This window comes from Halichoerus grypus, chromosome 4 (assembly GCF_964656455.1).
Source record: "Halichoerus grypus chromosome 4, mHalGry1.hap1.1, whole genome shotgun sequence".
NCBI lineage: Eukaryota > Metazoa > Chordata > Mammalia > Carnivora > Phocidae > Halichoerus > Halichoerus grypus.
In genome coordinates, this window is record NC_135715.1 from 71370216 (window position 1) to 71387651 (window position 17436).

Genomic DNA, 17436 nt, shown 5'->3' on the forward strand with positions numbered 1-17436 from the left:
TTAGTTTTAGGTTATTTATGTCTTTATATTTGAAGTGGGTTTCTTTTAAGCAGCACATAGCTGTGCTTTACTTTTTTTTAATCCAATCTGACAAAACTGTCTTTTAATTGGTGTGCTTAGAAGAGATATTTTTATAAATCGGAAAATGTGCATTATATTTTTGTGATCCCAAGATTATTTTTTCTGAGATATCTTCTTGGTTTTGCATTTTGACTCAGGTTTTTTAAAGCTGTGAAAGGAAGGAAGACAGAATCCAATCTGACATTTAAGGGAACTATAACACACCGAGCCCCCACTATTCTGCCAAACACTCTGCTAGATCCTTTGCTCTCAATTGCCTAGGACGATTAGTCCTGTGGCAGGACTATTCCCTCCAACTCAATGATGGAGGCAATCAGGGCCCCATAGCATAGGCTGCTAACAGTCCCCAATACACATTCTCCCCTTCTTTCTAGTAATGAAATAATTCACCAAGGTCACCAAGGGAAAAAAAAAGCACACTTCCCAGTCTCTGTTGTGGCAAGGTTTGCCTTGGAACTTAGTTCTGGCCAATGAGATAAAAACTGAAGTATAGATCCTGGAAACTTTCCCCCAAAGAGAGCTGACCCACTTTCTCTGTTTCTTTGTTCATCCCTTCCTCCATCCTACTACCTGGAATAGAGATATGATGATAGAAGCACCAGCTGCCACACTGGGCCATGAGGAAAATGGCCACAGTCTTGGGGTGGTAGAACAGTGAGCTGTAAGAGGCCTGGGTCCCCTGGGGACTTTGTAGCGCAAAATCGTACCTGTCCGGGGGTGCTTACCTCCTGACTTTTACATGAAAGAAATAAACATCTACCTTGATGAAGCTACCATTTTGGGAGGAGTTTGTTAATTTGTTCTGCACTCAATCCTAATGGCTATAGCCTAGGGCCAATTACCACCACTGTTATATACACTGTAATTCGTGTTTTGACAGATTCATACTAACATCTCTTATGGTTTTGTGGGAAAGTCATATAGAATTGGGAGAAACAGCTATTTTACTTTATCTGATTTTTCAATTTACTAAATTAAAAATTACCAAAAACAAAAAGGTGGTGGGGGTGGGGAAGCCATGGTAAGCTTACACACTGTATGTTAGAATTCCAGAACCTGACTCTGCCCAAACCAGCCGTATACAGTTAGAAGTCAATTAATCCTTCTAAACCTCTAGTTCCTATAAAATAAAGATACCAACACCTACTTCACTGAGTTGTCTGAAGAAATAAATAAGACATATCAAATAACAGAGCTTGCTAAGTACAAGCACTATGTAAAGACAAAGTCCTGTGATCATAAAGCTGGGAGACATTTCATATATAACCTTGAAGGGTAAAATTGTCTCACAAACACACTTCCAGTGGTGTGTATATATGTGTGTGTGTTGCTAGTTATAAATGAAAATAAACTGAAAAATGTACTCTAGTTAGGAACTTAAGAAACTTAGGAGCATAATAAATAACACCTCAGTGCTTACGGTCACAAACTTAGATTTCTATATACCTTTATATCAAAGCTCTCACAATTCTTTAATATCTCCTTTTTTGTATTATATTATATTCAGGTATTTTTTTTTTTTTTGCTTTGTTTCAATAAGCTGACTTCAATCAAAATGTGGATTTAATAATTTAGCTTTCTGTATAATACCTTAGAAACTTAGCCAGAATGATTGTTTTGTTCAACAGCGCTTGCTGTTTTACAACTGTATTTCATGTTAAGTGTTTTTAAAGTGTTTAAGAGAGATAAGAAAGCAAAGTCCATCTTAAGTCTGAAGCTGGCAGAAAGATAAAACCTGTGTGCCTAGCTCGGGATGGGGACAGCTAGAACAGACCTTGTAACAGGTCGAGAGAGGAGGATCTAAGAGAAGGTGATGGAAGACACACCAGAAGCAGAAAGCGGCTTTGTCCATCAGCATTAGGGGCTGGGGGCAGTGGCAGGTAAAGCGGAAGGAGGGCAGCGAGGGTGATAGAGAGCTTTGAAGATGAGAGGCAATTTCACACCAAATCAGCGAGTCACAGCTTTGAGCAGACCTGAGGCAGGAATCTGGGGGAAGGTGTGCAGTGGGGTTAGTGTTGGTCCACCTTGAACCTGCAGGACTTCTGGACTGGATGAGAGAGCATCAGTGGACCTGCGAGTGTGAGCCAGAAGGCTCAGTTTAAAGCCAGCTATGCATGGCATATGTTTTTTTCTATCTGGTGGAGCTCATCTAATTCATATATGTTTTTAAATAATTCACACTTTTTTTAAGGTTCAGGTTTCCTTGCAGGAGAGAGGACCATAAATATCCACCCAATGGTGGTCAGCAACTTGAAGCATAAGATCTCGAAAGAAAATAATCTGCGTCTAAGAAGAACAGCTTATAAATCTATTTCAGCATTTACAAATATAAGCATGACCCTTCAGTTATTCATTATTTGACTTCCAAATTTGGAGAACACCACTCTATCTAAAAATCGAGGCTTATATTTTAAGAACTACATTTTCTGGGAATTTAAAAAAAAGTGATTAAAAAATCAAATATTATATCTATTTCTAGCCTCTTTGCTCCTCCTCCCCTGGATGTGGTGCTGGATTCTGGTCCCCTGGAGATCTAAAATGCCCTTCATCCCACAATTACTATAGCTTGGCTCTTCCAAGGACAGACCCAATTAAGGTCAACTCCAAACACAAGGTAAGAGCCATCGTCCCTTAAGGGTGACTTGAGGATGAGAGGCTTTCAAGAGGAGGATGACCTGAGATCCTTGTTTCCACACAGGATATTACACAGATGATAGCAATTTTAGCTACTCTACAGGGACTCAACTCCTAGACCACAAAATGTTCCATCCCAAGCTGCACTCTGGTACATAACTGGGTGTTATGTGTTTCTTCTCAGGTGTGTGTGTGTGTGTGTGTGTGTGTGTGTGTGAGAAAGAGAGAGAGAGAGGAGATGCGGAGAGAGAGAAGGAGGTGGGGAAGGGAAGGAGGGAGAGGGGAGAGAGAAATATTGATGGAATTTCCTCTTTATAAGGCAACCCTCGCTAGACTGCGATTAAATTCACCATAATCTTTTACCTCGATTTATAGAATAAATATCAAGGATCTTTCACATACAGATGAGTTTAGAATAAACGTGAAATTCTGTCAAAATGATTCGTCCACACTTTGAGAATATATTCCCAAGAAAATGGCATGAGGAAAAAAGTAATTTGCATAACACTGCAAATAATAGCAAAAATGGGGAAAATCTAAGTGCTCCAAGGAGAGGTGTAGCTTATTCTAGTTTATCAGCATGATTAAGTGTTTTATAACTATTAAATGATAACTGTGGGAAGTTGTGGGGTTTTTTTTTTTTTTGATACATGGAGAGAGGAAACAGACTTTCTCTTTCCGTAGGTGAGTAGAATGGGCCAGGCCTGTGCTCTGGACATTCACTGGGGCAGCAGGTTTCAGTAGGTGCTCAATAATTGTGCTCTTTCCCTTCCTATAGGCATCTATCCAAATCTCAGTCATCCCGCAAAGTCCATTTCAGACAGCCCCTTCTCCATGGAGCTTTGACTGTAAGCTCCTTGAGGACACGAGTGAGTCTTAGTTACCATTGACCGGTATATAGTGCTAGGTCACAGCTAGCCCACATGTCGCTTTGTGCAAATCAGAAAAAAGTGCTCCTTCCTCTGGGTGGCAGTGGCCCCATGCCCGCTCACAGGGCTTGGTGAGTGGCTGCATTGTGGATGTATGTCATTCTCTACTAAGAGGGATGCCCCACTGCAGGGTACAAACAACCCCAACATCCATGGTGACCCTGCCTAGCCTGTGCCTCAGACATACTAGGTGTTCAATAAATATTTGTTGAATGAATGAATGGACTGAGATTAAGGTGAACAGTTTTTCTTCTGGGTGCTTCTTGCAGATGTTCCAGTTTTAACCAAGATCTTTGACCAATCCCAGTTTACCAATCTTTAAAATGTGGTGACTAGGCCACAGTCCTTAAGATCTGGAGCAGCACCAGCTCGGAAACACTATGACTGTGCTGTTCTCTACAAAGTGCTCAGGACCCTGATAAATGAACGGATCATTCTCCATAACTGGCTAGCACCTTGCCTAGGTGGGCTATAATCATAACTGGTCTCTGTCCCTGGTTCTTGGCAGAGCTCCTAAAAGCCTTTGAATTTCCAGAGTGAGAGGAGTATCTTTTATTCATCATGAGTCCTTCTAATCACACCTAAACTTACGCTAATAAGGTGACTAAGGTTGGAACCCCTGCACAGCCTCAGGATGTGGCTGGTCAGGAAAGACAAGGTGATTTGAGCCCCACTCACTGACCACCAGGGAGAAGGGAAGCTGGAGACTGGGTTATAAACACCCTTGAACAGAGGATCGCGAGAGCTTCCAGGTTGGGGAACACATCAAGGAGCTAGCAGAGTAACCCATCTGGAGAGTACACGGAAGCTCCTGGACCCCCTAGCCCCGTGCCCCAAATACTCATCCTATGCAAGTCTTACATTTGGCTGTTCTTGAGTTGCATCCCTTCTAATGCATGCAAGTCAAGTGTTTTTCTGAGTTCTGTAAGTCATTCTGGTGATTTACTGGACCTGCGAAGGGGGTTGTGGGAACCCCTGGATTTGAAGCCAGTTGTTTAGAAGTACAGGTGACTCTGGAGTGTGTGACCAGCATCTGAAGTGGGGTGAGACTTGTGAGACTGGTCCTTAGCCTGTGGGGTCTGCCCTAACTCTGGACGGCTAGTGTTAGAATTGAATTCAGTTGTTGCGCACTTTGCTGGTATTGGAGGCTTGGTTGTTCTCGTGGAAAAATCTCCCACACACCTGATGTCAGAAAACATCACTCATTAGGAGATGTTCTCCAAGTTTACTTGTAAATCAACTGCCAGCAAATTCTACTTAAAAACTATTATAATCAGGATTCTCCATCAATGTGGGATAACACATATCAAAATCTCTGATCGGGGCACTATTCAAAATATACACCTTCTAGAAGATTCTGTTGTAGCTCCACCAAACATGTCACGATTGGGAATGTATTGTAAATATGAAGTGTGTCAGCAAACACACCAGGGGATTAGTTTCTGTGGTTGGTGCCCGAAAGCCCATCTAACTTAGCCGGGAGGGGACTCAAGAGACCAACAGCCCTAGCCTGACAGGCCAAGGTGAAGAAAGGAGGAGGATATTCCTTTCCTTTTTCTGGGACTCGGGCCAACTCTATGTATAATTTCAGAGCAGGTGGAATTTGTCCTCTGCATCTTTCCTTTCTGTACCCTTTCCCCTCCCACCTAGGCTTCTCTCCCTAGGCTCTCCTGCTGCCCAAAGCCCTCCACTGGGGGACCTCACCCTCCCAGGACTACCCCCAAATTCCCTACAGCCCCTCCTCTTGTCCCTGACCCAAATCAAAATCCCCATTCTACAATGTAGTTCATTGGTTCTCAAATTTCACTATACTTCACAAACATCTGGGAATTAAAAAAAAAAAAAAAAACCTAGGCCCCATTCTCAAATATTTTGATTCTGTTGCCCTAGAGGTCTTGGGAACCGTTATTTTAAAAAGCATTGCAGGTGATTCTAATATGCACGAGGGCTGAGAACCCCCAGTTAAGGTGATTCTGGCTAGATACTAAAAGCTTTGCATTTATTCCCACCAAGGATGTAAACAACTGATGTGTGCTTATGAGGAGATATTGGTGGAATTCGGGGCTTGAATACAAGTTTGAGCGGTAATTTTTAGATTTGTGGCACAGGCCAGCCCTGTTTTGGGATCTGCGCTTAAGTGCTCCTAAACTATTCTGATTGTTTGCAGCTTCTCCCTCTTCCATGTCTGAATTCACAACATGTGGAAGTTCCAGCTCCCCCTCCTTCCCCCCTGCTGCCCCCATGGCCCCTCATGACTCCCCGCTCCAGTGGCCCCCATCTGACTCTGCTGACAGGGGTCTAAATAAGGGTAGGGCTGCTGGTAAGGAGATAGGGTTGCTCATCTCTCTTTCTAGATGATCATTCCAAAGTCACTTTCTATGCTTCATTCTCTTCTCCCTTCAGGGGTGTTCTTTGCTGGCCAAGATCGGAGAAGTCCCGGACTTTAGAGTTAAGAGTAGATCTCCACAGTGCACCGTCCGCCTTCTCTCACAAACGCAGGCTCGGCAGCGGCTCAGGAGGTGTGCCAAAGCATGCACTGGGCTGCCTGCTGGCTGGAAGGGTCCAGGCCCTGACGCCACCAAGGCTTCTGCACCCGCCGCCTCACCCCACAGCTGATTCATTTGGCAGATGATTTCTGATTCTATTCTTAGCACTAATGCAGACATCAAGTAAGACCAAATACAAAACTCAGTGTAATCCTTGCATGGTTCCTGCTGCCTTCAGAAGCTTCAGGAAAGGACAGAGGGAAGTGGCACTGGATTTGCACACCCTATCTGGTTGGGTCAGGGTGCACACCCCAGATCCAAAGCTTATCCATGGGGGTGCAGACATCCCTCGGGGGAGGAATTCAGGCGACAATGGAAGACTTTGTCCTCTATTTTCAGATTTAAGCTGCTACACCCCTAACAGGAGAAGCTCCTTTACAGGTTGCTTTATCAGCAGTACCCTCTTTAATTGACTTTCCTTTTTAGGAAGGGGAACCTGAGGGACAGAGCGGTCAGCCAACTTGCTCTACCTGAACTTGGGTCATTGGCCTGCAAAGCTCATGCTCAGAACCACTAAGTCTCAGAACAATCAACAACCTCAACCATTTCGAGAAACACGCCCACTTCGTGGCCCTTGGCTTCCCGGGAGCCCCTCTCAGAAACTCCGCCATTGCGGTTCCTGGCAGGCCTCCCTCAGAAAACCTACATCTGGGCTCAGGCACTGGGGCCCCTCGTCAGGGGATGGCCAGGGGCTGGGGCCCCTGCAGCTGGGGCAGACTCGCTGCTCGGGGTCACACACAGGCGAGGCTGGGAAGGAGGAACAGTTCTTTATGGCTTTCCCACAGGGGCCTGCTCTCCCTAGAGGGGAGAAAAGCCCACTGTTGACCTACCTCAATGACAAAAGAAGTCACAAAACTCACAGTGAAGAAAAAACCCTCAATTTTAAAAAAGGGAAAAAATAGAGGGGAGGGGAAACGACATTCAGAAATCACTATGGGGTCCACTGCACATCCTCAGGCCCGTGTTCCCCAGGGAAGTCTGGTCTTCAGATTCAAGGCCTATTTGCATGGCTGGCCTGAAGGAAAAGGTGCAGTGCCACTTGCCAAGAATGGCTGGGACTGTTCAAGGCCCTTCACTCGTGAAGGGAGCCACACCTGCACTTGGCGGGCTGCCTGCAGGGCCACACGGGATGGAGGTGAAGTGCTCTCTGTAAAGAGAAGAGAACAGGCCAAGGGGAAAAGGCCATGCTAATTTCACCTTTGCGGACTGATTCCTGGGGAAGCAGAGGAACAGAACCCCAAGAGACAAATGGGATCAAGAAATTGGAACATGGAGGGGCACCTGGGTGGCTGTCTGTCGAGCGTCTGTCTGCCTTTGGCTCAGATCATGATCCCAGGGTCCTGGGATCGAGCGCTGCATTAGGCTCATGGCTCAGCAGGGAGTCTGCTTCTCCCTCTGCCTGCCGCTCTGCCTACTTGTGCTCTCTCTGTCAAATAAAGAAATACAATCTTAAAAAAAAAAAAAAGAAATTGGAACATGGAAAATACTTGGTCTGATCTTTGGCTTAGAGGTGAAAGCCCATCCATCTCTCGGACACCCCCGGTCTGGGGATCATCGTATCTTCTGCAAGGTCTCTTATGGTTCAGAGTGAGCTATACCATGAACCAGCCAAGGTCTAGGAGTTTCGACGTAACCCTAGCATGCTTAACCCATCCAGGCTTATGTTTCTGATCTCATTCTATATCATAGAGTGTTTCATGGCAAGGTATACGGCAGCAGGAAGCCTTGGAATATGTGCAGAGATAGATTGCAGAGAGCGCCCTGCAGCACCCTGCTTCCTTTGGAGCTCTGCCTGTCCCAGGGGGACCTAGGCGGAGGGGTGCTGGTCACAGCACACCACGCAGACGGATGTGTGTGCTGCCATCTGCGAAGAACAGAATCGAGGCCAGATTAGTTCCACCGTGATGTTATGAAGCTTTCTAACAACAGAGATGTAAAAATTATGGCTCCCTACAAGGCTTCAGTCACCCACCACTGTGCTGGGGAAGACACTTCATTTTTCCAGGCAGCCTTGCCTTGGAGGCATAATTGCTTTTGTTACACACATTCATAGGTATCAGGAAAAGACAGTCTTTATGTTCCTCATTGTCAATGCCCTACTTACCAACTTCATCCCTGATGTTTGCAAGTTCGATTGACAGCTCTTTTTCTTTCACAAGGGCACTTTCATTCTGCAAAAACAAAATGGATACCGAGAGTCCCCTAGTTTTATGCTAGATAAGCACTTTCACATGTTTAATTAATGAATCATATTAAGCAAATATTTATAAGTCTAGCCCTTAAGGAGATAATTTTCTCATTATATAAGCATAGAAAAAAATCACAAAGCAGAGTCTGACTCATTCATTTATATCACATTCAAATCGCAAAGCTTGCAATGTAATAATAATACCCCTTGTTGTGCTTTTCTCTGTATTGTTCTCTGGTATACATCGTCCTACAATACTTCCTTGCGTGCCTATGCCCTGCACAGTAATGCCCTGGTGGGTATTATTATACACTGTTAATCATTATCACTAGTAGGAGATTTTTGACCATGAAGACATCCATGCCATATTTCTCCGAGGCGCAAGTACTTATTTTTCCCACTGTCCCCTTACACTTAACACTTTCGTCCATACATCCATGGTTGGCTACCTAATAAATACTGAACAGAAAACTTAACATGAAACATTTTTTTTTGTAAGGAGACCAACACCAAAATTTAAAGTTTCCAAGTTTTTTGTTGCACTGTCTGCATCACTAGAAGGAACAAGAGGAAAAGTCCCATTTGAAATGTTCTTCAGTGCAAAGAAACGCCATTTGTAATTAAATGACTGCTAAGTTGTTTTCAGATCATATGTCTTCCCTGACATAAAACAGGAGTACCTGAAAATATGCTGAATTTGTAATCTGGGTTACAGAGTCACCAGAAATAGTGACATGAGTTATGCTTTCACTGTTACTAATAATAACGAGGGAAGGTGCGCTATATAAATCCTCTTCACGTTAGAGATACTAAAAATGTAGGCCTTCACAGAAAGTCTCTTCCTTCTATAGAATGTACTCCCAGAGCAAACATTTCTCAAAAGGGACCTGAAGCTAAAATGTGTACCAGATACCTAGCATGAATATCATCAGGGTCTTGTGAATGTTCTTTCTTTCTTAACCTCCTTTGACTCCGATTGCAGCACCTCCAAAGAACCCGTATCCAATGTAAATCAGCAGCTGGTACAATCTTGTGTCTTTGGCTGCTACGTGTACATCTGGGTAACACGTGTGCTACTTTGGGTCGAGGGGACGGACGGTCCCAGGTCATCCAAAGGGTGTTTGCTATGCAATGTCATAATTTCATAATACCTAAGTAAAACTCTATTTGCATAATAGAATGAGAGCTATTTTAGTCACAGGCATCAAAGCTTCTTAGCTCCTGATTTTTTTAAAGAATAATGTACCAATAATATACCCTTTGAGGCACAGGGGATTCCCATTTTATTCACGAAGCCTCACTCCTTCCATCCCAGCCCACAGTATCTTTGCCTTTCCTGAACTTGAAGGCTAGCAATCACACCTGAGAGTAGGTATTTCCTAATCACTAAGCGATGCTGCCTCTGTGTCATGCCCAGGGCACAGGGTTATTATGAGGGTTGAAGAAATTAATGTATGCAAAGTAGTTAGAAGGTTGCCTGACACTTAGCAAGCTCTAATATAAATGTTAGTTGTTACTGTAACTCTGTTGCTTTCCTTTCATTTCATTTGCAACTGGATAACATCCTACAGATACTAGGGGCTTCTCCATATTAAGGATCTAAATGTGTTTAGAATTGGCGTATTCTTATGCTCTGTTTTTTTGTTTTGTTTTGCTTTTTAAAATACCTTCTTGGGGTGCCTAGGTGGCTCAGTCGGTTAAGCATCTAACTATTGATTTCGGCTCAGGTCATGATCTCAGGGTCCTGGGATCAAGCCCTGCGTGGGGCTCTACGCTCAGGGCAGAGTCTGCTTGTCCCTCTCCCTTTTGCTCCTCCCCCAACTCGTGCTCTCGCTCTCAAATAAAAACAAAACAAAACAAAACAAAAACCTTCTTGGCTCTGCCCTGATTCTATTCTAAGTTTGAAGTCTGGTTAACAGGGAAAGAGTTCAATCAGACAGACCACAGGGATTTTCTATGTTTGTTCTAACACAGCATAATGTGGCCGGCTGACTTTCAACTTGTTCCTACAAATTAAGAAAATCTGGTATTCCAGAGAGGGTACATTTCAGTATTTACCCTGAAATAATATATATATATATTTTCGAATATGGAATGCGTACTGATTTGCATGTCATCCTTGCTCAGGGGCCATGCTAATCTTCTCTGTACCTGAAATAATCTTGAACTAGTGGAAAAATTAACTTGTTTCTAGTATCAAGAATAATTTTTGGGGATGTCTAGATGGCTCAGGTGGTAGAGGATACAACTCTTGACCTTGGGGTTGTGAGTTCAGGCCCCATGGTGGGTATAGAGATTACTTAAAAAAAATAAAATCTTAAAAAAAAGAGTAATTTTTAATCCTCAGTTCCTAAGCACAGCCAGAGAACAGAAATAAAGCTGACCCTTGAACAACATGGGTTTGAACTATGTGGGTCCCCTTTTCCACTTGAATTTTTTCTGATAAATAGAGTACAGTACTGTACATGTATTTTCTCTTCCTTGTGATTTTTAATTTATTTTCATTTATTTATTTTTGACCTTTTAAAAAAAGATTTATTTATTTATTTGAGAGAGAGAGAGAGAGAGAGCATGCATGTACTTGTGTGAGGGGGGGCGGACGGGCACAGGGAGGGGGAGAGAATCCTCAAGCAGACTCCCTGCTGAGTGCAGAGCCCTCACGACCCTGAGATCACGACCTGAGCGGAAATCAAGAGTCGGACACTCAACCAACTGAGCCACCCAGGCGCCCCTTCCTTGTGATTTTTTAAATAGTATTTTCTTTTCCCTAGTTTATTGTTAGAATATTGTATCTAATACATATAACATACAAAATATGTGTTAATCAACTGTTATAGGTAAAGCTTCCAGTCGACAGGGTTATTACTCGTTAAGTTTTTGGGGGGTCAAAAGTTACACAGAGATTTCTGGCTGTGCAGGGGGTCGGTGCCCCTAATCCCTGCGTCCTTCAAGGGTTAACTGTACTGTACTTATCAGTCCCAAAATAGCATTATTGAAGTATTCACAGTGAGAGTGCCGAAAGATACAAAGACTTAGATGAGGTTAGGCAGTGAACAACCAGAACTTAAAATACAACAAACCAACTCTAATTTCTAACGCTCTAATGCGAGCCAACACCTCCCTCAGCTCCCAACAGTAGCACCGCGCCCCCAGCCCACATTCCCCGCAGGGAAGGAAGCCCTGGGTGGATGTTAACAGTGTCCTGCCCAGCGAGCTCCCAAATTATAAGAGATCACTCTACACTTTCCAGCCACAGGAGAATAAGACATTTGGGGAAGGAGTGGCTTAGAGGTCCAGTAAGGAGGACAGGCCTCAGCTGGAGACAGTGCCGATGATGGTAGGGATTGCGGGTGACCTTCAGACTTGAATCACTTTGGTGAAAAGCTAATGCTGGTACTGACAGCCAGGCCTGCTCCACCCATCTTTGCTTTAGGAAAAACACACTGAGGGAATATAAGAAGCAAGAAATAGGCAGGGGACAGGTGGGACTATAGATCCTGCACCCTCTCCATTTTGGGAAGACTGAAGGAAGATAACCCAACCCCACCTGCCTCACCACCCTTTTGCAAGCATAGCCTATAATACCAACCAGTTTCAAAGTTTCAAACTATAGTCATCAAGTAGCATACTAAGGAAGGATTGATCAGCTGCCAAAGATTAGCAACAAACCTGAAGACGTAAATGTCAAGGAGAACAACTAAACTCTGGTAAGGTCTGGCTAATTACTACACTAGTATTAGTGTGACCCTTTTCAAACACTTTACCAGGCACAGCGCTGGGTAAGCTCTTCACTTCACTTAGTCCTCCAAATGCTGTCAAGTGGGTCCTGGGTTCTAGTTCCCTGTGTGGAGGATGCAACTGGGGCTCCACGGCTCAGCAACCAGCCCCTGCACGACTGGCTAGGAAACAGCGAAGCCGAGTCCACACCCTTCGCCAAGCACGAACACACGGAGAGAGCCCCTCCTACCCATGCTGATAGAGATAGAGCATCAAGATCCAAGTTGCATGGATCCTCAGATGGGATATGAGCACAGAGTTTTCATACCTAAGTTTGAGAGAGTCAGTGTCAGCTCCTGACTACTTTAAAAAAAAAAAAAAATTCCTTGGTTGTATTCACACCCCATCCTACCACTGGAACTAGCAACACGTCTCCATGGTATTGATTTGTTGGTCGCGTGCAAGGACCTAGCTCGTATAGCCTACCGGGGGCTGTAACTTCTGATAGGGTAGCTGTTCAGCTTTCCCCATCAGCTGTCCCTAACCCCTTCTGGTGGCCTGCTAATACATTCCTCCTGAAGATGCAGGCTCAGCCCAGCGCCGCTCGCTCAGGCTAGCCTGTGCGGATTGGCGACAATCTTTTTTTCTTAAGTGCTTGTTTTTGAAATGATACCAACTCTTCTAATTTATGAATTTTCTGCATCAGTGAAGTTACTTTTTGTTTCCTGCAGAATGACGTACTGCTGCCCTGCGATGGAGTGAGTCAACAATGAGGACTGTAGGAACTCCCTTCCTTAAGGCAAGAAGGGAACCTCAAGAAACCTTCCATTCTCTCCACCTGACTCTAAGTTACCCTTCCAACCATCACGGCTCAACAGAGTCCTGCAGTGATCTTGCAAGACCCATAGGTTCTGTTGAATACCCAGGAGGAAGGCCGCCCCAAAGACTCCCTTTGAAAGGATCTCATGCCACTGCTCCCCTTCGCTCCCCAACTTAAGCCAGTGCAGCGTGATGACATGGTGGGATGACTGAAATATGAGCAAGGCCTCCTCCGACGGCCCAGTGTGAGATCAGTGCTTCCCTACATGGGGAATGAGTGGAAAATTCCTAACTGGTGCCAAGCACATGAGCTCCTGCTTTCACTCCAAAGGCCTAAAAATAGAACTCAGTATTAACCATCCAAACTATCCCGGTGATACAGTCCAGAAATCGCCAAGTCCAAAAGGCCATTCCTCTACAATTACTGTTTACTCTACGACAGGCTTAACTGGAAAGGGACCCTTGGGGAACATTCATCTAAGCCCCATACCAACAGCTGTGTCTTCTTAGCCACCTCTTTTATTTGGTCACGTACCTCTCTTTCGCACACTGAGTTCTCTATTCTCTTTAGTGTGGTTCGCTGTATTCACAGATGGAATCTGAGATGAGCCCCATAAAACATCCAACTCTCCCCTTCTACCTCTGGCCCCGAACATACCACCACAAGTCTGCTACAGCAAAGCCTACATTTCTTCTCCATATGGATCTCCGTGCTCAAGGTGCCCCCAGACTCTGGGGGGAATGCTGCCTTTAATCTTTCCTAGAGACACCAGGCTGGCAAAGCATACAACCTGCTAATCATTCCACTAGCTTCAAGTAACTGGATGTGTGGCCAAGCCCCAAGCCAGCCTGCCACTCTCTGTTATTTTAATGTGCTTGGTCAATGGGAGTTATCTGTTCAAGTGGCTGATGCTACCCATGTGAACTTGGTGGTAATAGGAAGTGAAAATGCCACTCCTTGTTAGCATTGCCCAGGCAATTCTACACTTGGGCGTCCGCCACCTAAGCAAGCTCCTCCTTGAATCAGAAACCAACAGAACATTCTGCTTCTTATTAAAGCTGAACGTTGGGGGAATCTGAGGTGCCTTCACCCCAACTAGTCAATCCAGGGATAGGGAATTCATACAAAAGAGCACAGATTCACTCAGTGCCTACTATGTACCAGGCGGACATACCAGGCAGGATATTTCCGCCTTCAAGGAGTTGAAGAGTCTCCCAGAGAGTCAGTAAGTGAAGATGCAATTATAAAACAATTCGATAGAACTCAAGCAGGCGGGGCTGTCTCCAGAGAATTCCTGAGCCTGGAGGATGAACACGCAGGAGGAATGTGGGAGCCCCCCAGGCGAAAGCCAGGAGGACCGTGACACAAAACAGCACCGGAGGCTATTTCTGGAAACCTGTGTCACCCCTATTATACGGGTCCTTCTCTTTTTCTCCCCTTGTTCCTGCCTCTGGTCTGTGATTCTCCCTGACGGAGTTCTTGATCAGCTACAAGGGGACTGATGGCAAATTCATAAAATTCACTGCAGTTCTGAGTGTTTTGATCAGCTGTCTCTTCCCCACCAGATTTTTCTTTTAAAAAGAGGGATACACACAGACACATACAAACACACACACACAAACACAAATTAAAAAATATATACATGTAAGCCCACAGACTACCAACGAATTTCTCATTTCTCTTATCTTTTTAGCCTGCCCTGGAGTCAATGCAGATAAAACCAATTCAACTATGCCATCTGGGCCACCTTTTCACGGGCCAAACAAAAGAACCATACAGGGAATTAAATAAGAAATCTATAGAATTCTGCTATTTGAAGAAACTTCCAGATCCTTTTTATTGTGAATTTCTGAAATTCAAAATGATGTACATACACATGAAATTACAAAGAGGTTAAGGAGTTTTTCATTCTTCCCAGAAATAATACTGCTTTTCACCCGTGGCTCCAGGAGTTCAGGTTAGGGTTTAATTCTACACGGCAGAACGTTGTTTTAATAGGGAAATATTTTCTCTTGTATTTCAAAATGAACCAGCCACAAGGTGACATCAACAGAACATATAAGTCTTCAGTGTTGTTTTCATAACACCTTTTGTGAACACTGCATTCATTTTCAATATTAATACTGGGAAGACTGGCCAGATTCATAATACAGCTCTGTGGAAAATTCCTTTGGGAGGTGGACTGACCTTTTGTTTTTCATTTCAGTTATTATGGCTTTAAGGCAGCACTGATGGCCTGCTTTGACTTGGTCAATAAGTATTATTTCTTTCACATATAATTAACACAGGGCACTGTATTTTTCTATCTGCTCTTCTACTCTGCAATAAAATTTAATATAGACTGGTGAAGGGGAAGGGGAAGTATCACTCACATTTAATATTCTTAATTACATGTCAGTGTCTACTTGTGTGAAAAATGAGCAAAGCCACATCTTGTTTTAAAAGAAATCAGAAAGTCTCAACCTACGGTGCATTACCCTAGCCTTTTTCCTGTGTATTGGTGATTATGAAACATCTAGCTTCCTAAGACGCAATGCCATACCCCACCTGGATTACTACTCAACAGCTAGAAAGGACAGAGTCTTATGGGGCCCAAGGTGAAGGAATGTGAATCCAAAGAAGTAATGCTGGGAAATTCTGGATCTCAGAGTAAGCAGAAGAAAGGAAAATTAGCCAGTGCCATGATTTTTAATCCATTTATGTATCACTACAGAAGTTTCTTGACCTTCCTGAATTTTATCTTATCACCTTCCCAAATTTATTACTGTCAGGTACCAGATGCCTGGGAAGAACAGTGAGGTGTCTTCTCCAAACCCCAACCCCTACCAGCAATTTAGAGAAAAGGTAAATAAGATCAGCCTTTGCGATTATAACCAACACATATAAGGTTAGGGTGGAGATATGCAAAGTAACCGCCAAGGGGATAGGACAGTACCTAAGCCTGCAAGACAAGGTGCCTTGTAGTAGAGGGAGCAAAAGGAGCTTAGAAGAAGGAGTCACCAAGACAGGTGACAATCATGTAGCCTTCTCAAGTACATTTTTGGCTGGAGGGGTGATGGGACATGGACACGCGGGCTCTGAAGACACTGAATGCCTAAAGACCATAACTTGCTGGCTCAGGTTCCATTCTCATCAAAGCTTCTTACGAAGCTGGACTTTTGACTCTAAAAAGAAATACATGTTTCTCAGGCTTGTTATCATTTATTTGCTTGTCAGTGACATTTCTTATTGTTAAAAAACAAGTTGGCACTCTAGTTTACATCGAGTTTATTTCTCTCAATAACTCAATGCTCCTAAGAATGATCAGCCCTGATCAGCCCTTACCCTCAGGCTAAGGGAAAGGAGTTTCTGTGTGTGCAGAAGTGCTGGCTTGATCCTGCACCACATGAGTCCACAGGTGCAACAGACTTTGAAATCCATCTGGGTGTCCCAGTGGCCTTCCCTGATCACCCCTTCCTTTTCAAAATACCCATAGAACGAGTCTTTCTACAGATTACCTCTGTGTTCAAAATCCCAAGATTGATTTCTACTGCTTATAACTCAAGTTAAAAAACTTGGGTCTGGCTTTCAGCCTGGAAAATATTTCCCCACACTCCCTATGTGCTTGGGTTTCCCGCTGTGTTTATTCTCATCTTTCATCAAACTGGGCTAAAGTACCTTTACTTATGCACTCCTTGCTTAGAATTACATTCTTGCTCCTCACACAGTTCATTAAAACTCCACCCCAGTCCTCCAAGTGCAATTCATGTTCCATTTTTTCCAAGAAACCTTGCCTAAGATTCCAGCATGGATTTCTCCTTTCACTAGATTCCAGAAACAGGTATGGTCAGTACCACATGACTTTCACTTCATTATACTCCAGTCTTGTATTAATGTGTTAATTGCTCCACATGTGTTATTGTTGCCTACCCAGCTTGCAATTTCTCTGGGAAAGATGGAAATACAACCCACCAAAGAACTGGTAAACTCCACAGGGCAGGTTGTGCCCTTCTGAGAATTCTTTGATAGCCCCCATAATAACTGGGCAATAAATCTTGTAAATACTGTAAACCAGCAAGAAATATTGTCAATGAATAGATTTTTTGAAAAGCTGAAGATACATAAAGCACAAACAGCTTTAAAAAACCATTTGTTCGTTTAACACATTTGTATTTATTTTATACTTCACACAAGATTCTATAGTTTCTCCCAGTAAATGAATGCTAAATAAGCATCTTTGGGTTTATATTTCTTAGCCCCATCTCTGAAACTATTACTTAAAAGTATCTTTAGTTGTCCTATGACTCTTTTCAGAACATCTCTAAGCTGCACTAATAATTAAAAACGTTTTCACATTTCAAAATTGAGTTCCCAAAATTAAGTTTTTCATTTTGTACCCATATAAAGTTCTGAGGAAATGTTTCTTTCTTCTTTTTTAAGGTTTATTAGGCTGGTCTAAAGGAAGCAAGATTTATCAATAATTTAATCAGGCCTCTTTGAAATGTTGATGCTGGGACTGTTAAAGCAAATTAACAGACTGAT

General features: G+C 43.6%; 1 protein-coding gene and 1 non-coding gene across 13 annotated transcripts in view; both read right to left on the reverse strand.

The window, feature by feature from the left end:
- The window catches only part of MTUS2 (microtubule associated scaffold protein 2), a 584469-nt gene that overhangs the window by 52002 nt on the left and 515031 nt on the right, over positions 1-17436 (reverse strand). For all 12 annotated transcript variants that reach the window (XM_078070524.1, XM_078070522.1, XM_078070516.1 and 9 more), the window contains one exon: positions 8295-8361. In XM_078070524.1, coding sequence (XP_077926650.1) covers positions 8295-8361 — 67 coding nt within the window. The remainder of the gene's footprint in view (positions 1-8294; positions 8362-17436) is intronic.
- On the reverse strand, positions 10462-10561 carry LOC118528166 (U6 spliceosomal RNA). The gene has a single exon (XR_004913503.1). It is a non-coding gene; the product is annotated as a U6 spliceosomal RNA (small nuclear RNA).